Source organism: Poromitra crassiceps (genome assembly GCF_964638095.1).
Source record: "Poromitra crassiceps genome assembly, chromosome: 7".
NCBI lineage: Eukaryota > Metazoa > Chordata > Actinopteri > Beryciformes > Melamphaidae > Poromitra > Poromitra crassiceps.
In genome coordinates this window covers 7,893,702-7,903,273 of record NC_139628.1, presented here as the reverse complement: position 1 = coordinate 7,903,273, position 9,572 = coordinate 7,893,702, and the positions used below count along the sequence as shown (strand labels likewise).

Genomic DNA, 9,572 nt, shown 5'->3' with positions numbered 1-9,572 from the left:
GGGTACTGTTATGGGCTACACGCATAGATGAACAATACTTTTGCAGAAATGTATATGTTGCTAAATATGTATAGGCATATGGTTGTGTGGAGAAACCTTTAGATGCAAACTGGTAGAGCGTCTCCTGATCAAATTTGTTTTCATTGGCCAGGGCATAGGATGTAATAGCCACAGCATATGGGTTGGTGAGGTTGGGAAGACGCTTCTCCAGGTAGTCCACTGCTTTATCTATGCTGCCTGGCAAACTCTGGAGACATGGAAAACACAGATTATGAGCCTGAGATTATGAAAGCTGAGATTCATTACTCATTGTTATTATTAGAGGAAGGGGAACAGCTGGCAAAAGAAAGGGAGAGATATGGAAATGAAGGAAGAAAGGAGGAGAAGGGAAAAGACAAAACAATGTGTGTGTGTGTGTGTGTGTGTGTGTGTGTGTGTTACTCACATTAACAGTGGCAGCACACAGCGTGCGTGACTCCTGCATAGCAATGAGTGTAAAGGCAGTCATAGAGGCATCTGACTCTATGCCGCGCACATCCCCCTACACATGCACACGTACACACGCACGCACGCACGCGCACACACACACACACACACACACACACACACACACACACACACACACATGTCAGTACCATCGATATCATCATCAACAACAACATTCATCTGCTTATTCATGTAAGAAGACAGTCAAAGACTTGGAAATGTTTTCATCTCGCTTCGTTTTTTGTTTGTTGTTGTTTAACAAGCACCAAGATGGAGAATCCATATACATACAATCATCTCTCCATGGTAAACCTTTCCAACTTCTGTAAAAACACCCTCAGGTTGCTGTGATTTAAGAATCAGAAACTTGATGGCGTCACAGATCACATTATTTTCCACTACCACCAGCTTATTGGCCATGGCGAACACCTTGGCTACGTAAGCTGTTAACCTTGGTGAGGGGAGGAGAGGAGAAGAGATGGTACAGTTTAACATTTAGTTTCATTCATTTGCACATGAAATTCATCTAATATCCTTGCATATAACTATAATCTAAAAAGTTAAAGATCTATGTGCATGCATTTGTCGATTAGTGCATATGTTCATGCCATGCATGCGTTTGGATGCCTCACCAGCTGCTGCTGGAGCTTTGTTTCCACAGAGCAAATGACCCATCAGTCCTACGGTAGGCAAGCTGGTTCTGGTAACCTGGACACACACAACAACACACAAGCTGTTTAGTGACAGCCAGCCATCTCTGCACTGCATCTTCTTCAGTGAGAGCCAGTTTCAGGACAAGGATGGAGCCTTGTAAATGGGGCTCCTCAATTAAACTGAATTTAGCCTGGGACCTCACTCGGCTTTAGCCATGCCTGTGAAACTGTCCCTAAATGCATCTGTGTGTGCCTACCGGTCTTGATGTGTTGGAGGGCTTCAGCACGTTTCTCAAAGCCCACATTTTCCCACTGGTTGGTTGCGTCCAAATATGTGGCGCAAATGACAGGCAAGGTCGTGTGGATCATGTTCTGCTCCCCACATCCCCCTGGCTGGTAGATCATACTATCCATAGAGCTCCCATCGATGGCATTCTCCACCAGCGCACTCAACTCCTGCCCGGTCACAGAGATATGTGTGCTGGTCGGGGTGTTTGGAACCATATCTTGCTTAGGAATTCCACTGTTGATAATTTCCACTTGGGTACCATCTGAAAGGCGAGAGTAGGCAAATTAAAGGATTAGGAAATTAAAATCTTTGATATTACTGAGTAAATTATAGCTTTTCTCATTGCAGCTTCTAAACTCACTTTGACTATGAGGGTCTAGGATTACGATCCTTGGACATTTCACCAACACTCCTTCCGGCTGGTAAAAAAAAAAAGAAAAAAGAAGAAGAAGAAAAGCACTTGTTATTAAATCTGCCATTTTCTGTTTCTGTTTCTTAATTTTATTCTTCTTTCAAACTCTATGTGAAAGGCTTGATGTGCACAATAATCTATCTATCTATCTATACCAGAGGTTCTCAAATGTTTTTCAGCCAAGGACCCTTTACATCACACATGGGCGAAATACGGCCCGCGGGCGCCACCTGTGTGGCCCGCGATGGAATTGCACACACAGTGCACCTGAACGCAACATGCAAGATAACCGCTGAATAAGTGTCCAAATGTTCATGAAATATTCTGGCCAATACTCCACTTCTGTTATAGCATTTCAGTCTGGAATATGGAATATCTTTCAATAATCTTTATGACTAAAAGGCTACATTGAAGTAGAAATTTAAATAACTCAAATAACTCATTGCTTTTGGATTTATTTAGCTTCAAGACTGCATTTTTGCTCGTGTGACCCTCAACACAGGCTTTGATCATGCCGGGACACTTACTGATACTTATGCTTAAATTAACCCACTCATATTCTGATTTATTTCAAGAAAAACATTTCAGCTAGTGGAAATTCTAATTGGCTGGTAACTTTAAAATCTAGCAGCCATATTGGCAGGTGGTCAAAAAAGTTAATTTCAAGCCCTGAGAGCAGGTGGTGACATAGGAGTGAGTGAGAAAAGGATCAAATATTTGTGGTTAAAACTGAATAATGACATCACAACTGTTAACACGTTCACTGCCGTCGACGAGTTAACTCGTCAAAAAAAAAATTGACGGTGGGACGTGGATCAAACCCTTTTACATCTCCTATAAAAATATGGGAGCTATTGAATGTGTATAACCTATTTTACCGACCCACTAAGTGGCGACAGTGCTCTCCAGACTAGAGAAAGCCGAGCAAAAACAGCAGGAAAAAGCGTGAGGAAGCCATTCTCATGAAAATGGTTTGGCGAAAACGCTTTCACGCTGGGAGCTGGCGCACAACGGTGGGGGATTCCAAAAATAGACTCTGGGTGCAACACACTTTGAAACACCAGCAGAAAGCCCAGAATCGCACGCAGCTTCATCCCAGCTCACAACCGAAAACCCAGAAACGAACGAGCCCGATCCAGACTCGCCCGACGAGCGGCCGCCAGGCAGCACAGACAGGCAGCAGAGACTCGCTTGTGACACACGCTGCAGAGCCACCAGAGACACACCCACGGAGGGAGGAGTTTGAAGGAGAGGGGGGTGGGGGTGCTGTTATGGAGGAAATTACTGTTCAGAACTATTGTTTAGATGTCTGATGTCTCACTGATGCCAAAAATAAATGCTTAAAGTGACTGTTCTGCCTCGAATTTCACAAAAATGCATTTTTCTCAGCTTTCCTTCTCAGACGCTGAAACCATGCTGTATTCAACTGCTAATGCCTACATAACAGAACATGATAAAAACGAACTATTTTAGACAGAGAAAGCACACATTCTATTAGTTCTTTTGAGATATTTTGTGTTCACAAAGTCCTAGCAGAAAATAATCCTCGGCTCTTGAAAGATGAGCCAGAATCCTCAAAAAAAACCTTGGCAGAAGCTACCTACTGTATTGGAAAAACTGTTGGCAGTGAATGTGTTAATTTAAAATGAGTTATTCCTCTAAACCTGGCTTCAAATGCACCAAATTTTTCGCGCTTGCGCCGTTCGGCCCTCAGCAAAACCTGGTAGCGAGGACATTTTTTGTGGCCCTCTCTATCATCAAAGTTACCCATCCATGGGTTACGGCATGACAATATTTGTTCGGCCCCCGGCAACAATCTGGGTTTCTCATGTGGCCCCCATGAAAAATAATTGCCCACCCCTGCCTTACATGATAGAAAATATACCGGGGACCCCCTCATTCTGATTTGTGATTTTGGGCTAAGCTTAACTCATTGAGTGCCAAGGACGAGTATGTTCGTCAATTCAAATACTAACGTTGAGTGCCAAGGACGAGTATGTTCGTCAATTGCGTTTTTTGACGGTGGGACGTGGATCAAAGCCAGATCCATCTCCTGCGAAAGTATGGTGGATGTTGAATGTGTAAAAGCTATTTTAGGGACCCATTAGGTGGCGACAGTGCTCTCCAGATTAGAGAAAGGCGAGGAAAAAAGAGAGAAGAAGTCATGGGGAAACGGAAATCGCATCGATATGCATGAAGCATAACGTTAGCTGTGCCTGTGAACAGCAGTCAATCTGCTGCCACAATTGAGCCCCTCCGTCTCCGCTGCGATAGCCCCTCCATATGATTTAGTTGCCGACACCAGCGTCTTTCTGAAAAGTTACATTATTCTCAGCTGGGAGCCGGCGACACGATGTGAAAAAGCGGGGTGCAGCGCACTTTTCAGTGCAGAGCAAACGCAGAGCAAACGCAGAGCAAACGCAGCAGAGCCAACGCAGCAGAGCCACCAGACACTCCCACGGAGGAGGAGGAGGGGGGTGGGGCACGCAGTGCAGCATACAACCATTGACAGTAAACACAGACCCAGACAGCAGGCTCGATAGACAGAGACAGGCAAACAAGCTAGAATATCTGATGCCCACCAGCAGTAAATCAAGACCAGCAAGAAGGTGTCGGGTCTGCGCACGCAGGGGCCAGCGCTGCTGGTTGCAGCTAAAAAAATTTATTTGGCCAAACAAAATTCCTTTGTTTTCACTGTTTTATTGAAGGAAATTATTTTTGAGGTGTCATTACATCAGAAAATATTAGCTTCAGAGTCAATGATGTGCTTGAAATGCTTCATTTCACAAAAGGGTGAATATCTCAGCTTCTAAATTGAAACGTGTGTTTTTGCTTAAATCAACCTATCTTCTCCGGCTGATAACTAAAGAACGGAAAATGATATCAATAAACCTTTTTTTGCAGATGATAGAAGAGAGTCTCATCGTTCTTTGTGCGTGTTCGGTGTTTACATAGTAATATCACACAATATTCTGTGGGCCTCGAGAAATCACTGAAAACGCTCTGAAACTCTGGCACTGGGAGCGTCCGTTCTCCAAAAGTGGCTGGCACTGAGTTTGTTAGATTAGAATGTAATCCATGAACCATTTTAGATTTAAAGCATAACATATTTTTGTTGAACTATGAAGCTTTTGCAAAAAAAAGTTTTTAGTTTTATTTTCCTGAAAACCTGGCAAAGTGCCACGGATCCCCATTTGAGAACCACTGATCTATCTATACTATAATGACGATAGCGTCTGTCTCTCTGTCTCTCTGTCTCTCTGTCTCTCTGTCTGTCCTTCGCGTATCTCGAGAACCATTGGTCGGATCGACTTGAAACTCGGGGAGTGCGATTTCATACGATTCGGACGCGAAACACGTTCGATATTTGAATATTTGTCTTCAGTTCTGCTCCTTCGAGCCCTAAGCCCCAGCCCCAGTTTTAAGTAGGGTCGTTGACACTAACTGAGAAAGTCAACACAGGGTCGTCAATCTCAACGACTCTGTCAACGACCATGTGTTTACTTTGATTTGATTAGGGGAGGCAGCATCCCTCCTCAGGTTCCAATTAAAAAATGTCTTGCAAAGAGGGCAGCATGAAATGATGTTTTCCTGTGATTCGGATGCGAAACACGTTCGATATTTGAATATTTGTCTTCAGTTCTGCGCTCCTTCAAGCCCTAAGCCCCAGCTTTAAGTAGGGTTGTTGACACTGAGAAAGTCAACACAGGGTCAATCTCAACGACCCTGTCAACGACCCTGTGTTTACTTTGATGTGAGTAAATTAGGGGAGGCAGCATCCCTCCTCAGGTTCCAATTAAAGAATGTCTTGCAAAGAGGGCAGCATGAAATGAGCAGAGAATGTATTTGTAAGCTGAATAAGCAGCATTAATATGCATGTGTCATCAAGCCTGTCATGACTAAAATCAAAGGTAAATAAATACTACGGCCACGCCACTTCCGGGAACCCCCATCCTGTGTAAGTAGGGTTCTCAGAGTAAAACCTGGCCATTTCCACCACTGCTTATTAGGGGTGTCACAATATATCGTCCCACGAAATTTCGCGATAGTAAAACGTCACGATATGTATCGTTGAGATGAAATCTCATATTGCAAATTTTTTTTTTTTTTTTTTTTTTTTTTTTTCAAAAAATAGACTAAGAAACGTCTTTGTTTGTTGAAGTTCAATGTGTGGAAAGTAGTTCAGTTGAACAAGTCTCTGAAGAGACACATGAGAAGTTATACAGGAGAGAAACCATTCAATTGAGTTTCTGGCAAAACTGTTTACTTGACAGGAAAAACTGAAGATGCATAAAAAATAGATTAAGAAAAGTCTTGTTGTTTGAGTTTGAAGAAAAACTGAAGATGCATAATGAGAATTTATACTGCTGAGAAACCTTTTAGTTCAAAGTAAATCTAAGTGACGGTGTAACTCATTCTATTTCAAGATAAGCCTTATCTCTCCAATCTCATGTTTTTTCTAGTTGTTATTGTAATAACAATTTCCCACAACAGCATGTTTTGTATTTGTGCATTTCAAATAAAATACTACTTTTCCAGTCATATATTGTCATTATTCAAGTTTAAAAAAATATTGTTAAAATCGTATCGTATCGTATCGTTATCGTGAACCCAGTATCGTGATACGTATCGTATCGTGAACTGAGTGTATCGTGACACCCCTACTGCTTATGGATGAGCATCATCTGCTGCATGCCATCGAGAACCGTTGGTCGGATCGACTTCAAGCTTTGGGAGTGTGCCCTATTGTGCTGTGCAGTGCAGTGCCCCGTTTTCGTGAAATTCGGCACAGCGCCACCTACTGGCAACATAAAAAATGCTGTTTATCTCAAGAACCGTTCGTCCGATCGACTTCAACTTTGGGGAGTGCGCTGATGGGAACTCGACGCAGTGCAGAATCTTGTGCAATTCGGCACAGCGCCACCTATTGGCCACACAAAAAGTGGTTTATCTCGAGAACCGTTCGTCCGATCGACTTCAAACTCGAGGAGTGTGCTTAGGGGGACTCAAGGAAGTGCAGGGAGCTCAATTCTGTGCAATTTGGCATATCGCCACCTACTGGCAACGCAAAAAGTGCTTCATCTCCATAGCTGTTCATCTGATCGACTTAAAACTTAAAACTCTGGGAGTTCGCTTAGGGGGACTCAACAGAGTGCAGGGAGCTGAATTCCATGCAATTTGGCATAGCGCCACCTACTGGCAACACAAAAGCAGTTTATCTCGATAGCCATTCATCTGATCGACTTCAAACTTGTGTGCTGCTGGGAACCTGACATAGATCAGTGCCGAGTTCTGTGCAATTCGGCACAGCGGCACCTACTGGCAACACAAAAAGTGGTTTATCTTGAGAACTGTTCATCCGATTGACTTCAAACTTAGGGAGTGTGCTGCTGAGTGTGCTGCTTGGACCCCGATGGGACCCCCTCATTCTGATTTGTGATTTTGGGCTAAGCTTAACTCATTGAGTGCCAAGGACGAGTATGTTCGTCAATTCAAATACTAACGTTGAGTGCCAAGGACGAGTATGTTCGTCAATTGCGTTTTTTGACGGTGGGACGTGGATCAAAGCCAGATCCATCTCCTGCGAAAGTATGGTGGATGTTGAATGTGTAAAAGCTATTTTAGGGACCCATTAGGTGGCGACAGTGCTCTCCAGATTAGAGAAAGGCGAGGAAAAAAGAGAGAAGAAGTCATGGGGAAACGGAAATCGCATCGATATGCATGAAGCATAACGTTAGCTGTGCCTGTGAACAGCAGTCAATCTGCTGCCACAATTGAGCCCCTCCGTCTCCGCTGCGATAGCCCCTCCATATGATTTAGTTGCCGACACCAGCGTCTTTCTGAAAAGTTACATTATTCTCAGCTGGGAGCCGGCGACACGATGTGAAAAAGCGGGGTGCAGCGCACTTTTCAGTGCAGAGCAAACGCAGAGCAAACGCAGAGCAAACGCAGCAGAGCCAACGCAGCAGAGCCACCAGACACTCCCACGGAGGAGGAGGAGGGGGGTGGGGCACGCAGTGCAGCATACAACCATTGACAGTAAACACAGACCCAGACAGCAGGCTCGATAGACAGAGACAGGCAAACAAGCTAGAATATCTGATGCCCACCAGCAGTAAATCAAGACCAGCAAGAAGGTGTCGGGTCTGCGCACGCAGGGGCCAGCGCTGCTGGTTGCAGCTAAAAAATATTATTTGGCCAAACAAAATTCCTTTGTTTTCACTGTTTTATTGAAGGAAATTATTTTTGAGGTGTCATTACATCAGAAAATATTAGCTTCAGAGTCAATGATGTGCTTGAAATGCTTCATTTCACAAAAGGGTGAATATCTCAGCTTCTAAATTGAAACGTGTGTTTTTGCTTAAATCAACCTATCTTCTCCGGCTGATAACTAAAGAACGGAAAATGATATCAATAAACCTTTTTTTGCAGATGATAGAAGAGAGTCTCATCGTTCTTTGTGCGTGTTCGGTGTTTACATAGTAATATCACACAATATTCTGTGGGCCTCGAGAAATCACTGAAAACGCTCTGAAACTCTGGCACTGGGAGCGTCCGTTCTCCAAAAGTGGCTGGCACTGAGTTTGTTAGATTAGAATGTAATCCATGAACCATTTTAGATTTAAAGCATAACATATTTTTGTTGAACTATGAAGCTTTTGCAAAAAAAAGTTTTTAGTTTTATTTTCCTGAAAACCTGGCAAAGTGCCACGGATCCCCATTTGAGAACCACTGATCTATCTATACTATAATGACGATAGCGTCTGTCTCTCTGTCTCTCTGTCTCTCTGTCTCTCTGTCTGTCCTTCGCGTATCTCGAGAACCATTGGTCGGATCGACTTGAAACTCGGGGAGTGCGATTTCATACGATTCGGACGCGAAACACGTTCGATATTTGAATATTTGTCTTCAGTTCTGCTCCTTCGAGCCCTAAGCCCCAGCCCCAGTTTTAAGTAGGGTCGTTGACACTAACTGAGAAAGTCAACACAGGGTCGTCAATCTCAACGACTCTGTCAACGACCATGTGTTTACTTTGATTTGATTAGGGGAGGCAGCATCCCTCCTCAGGTTCCAATTAAAAAATGTCTTGCAAAGAGGGCAGCATGAAATGATGTTTTCCTGTGATTCGGATGCGAAACACGTTCGATATTTGAATATTTGTCTTCAGTTCTGCGCTCCTTCAAGCCCTAAGCCCCAGCTTTAAGTAGGGTTGTTGACACTGAGAAAGTCAACACAGGGTCAATCTCAACGACCCTGTCAACGACCCTGTGTTTACTTTGATGTGAGTAAATTAGGGGAGGCAGCATCCCTCCTCAGGTTCCAATTAAAGAATGTCTTGCAAAGAGGGCAGCATGAAATGAGCAGAGAATGTATTTGTAAGCTGAATAAGCAGCATTAATATGCATGTGTCATCAAGCCTGTCATGACTAAAATCAAAGGTAAATAAATACTACGGCCACGCCACTTCCGGGAACCCCCATCCTGTGTAAGTAGGGTTCTCAGAGTAAAACCTGGCCATTTCCACCACTGCTTATTAGGGGTGTCACAATATATCGTCCCACGAAATTTCGCGATAGTAAAACGTCACGATATGTATCGTTGAGATGAAATCTCATATTGCAAATTTTTTTTTTTTTTTTTTTTTTTTTTTTTTTCAAAAAATAGACTAAGAAACGTCTTTGTTTGTTGAAGTTCAATGTGTGGAAAGTAGTTCAGTTGAACAAGTCTCTGA

General features: G+C 43.4%; 1 protein-coding gene across 1 annotated transcript in view; it reads right to left on the bottom strand.

Moving 5' to 3' along the window:
- LOC310779390 (complement C3-like) overlaps positions 1-9,572 on the bottom strand; it is a gene marked incomplete at both ends in the record, with an annotated part of 87,644 nt that overhangs the window by 36,553 nt on the left and 41,519 nt on the right. Inside the window, 6 exons of the mRNA XM_083639926.1 lie at positions 97-247; positions 446-541; positions 778-937; positions 1,119-1,194; positions 1,397-1,690; positions 1,790-1,847. Coding sequence (XP_083496052.1) covers positions 97-247; positions 446-541; positions 778-937; positions 1,119-1,194; positions 1,397-1,690; positions 1,790-1,847 — 835 coding nt within the window. The remainder of the gene's footprint in view (positions 1-96; positions 248-445; positions 542-777; positions 938-1,118; positions 1,195-1,396; positions 1,691-1,789; positions 1,848-9,572) is intronic.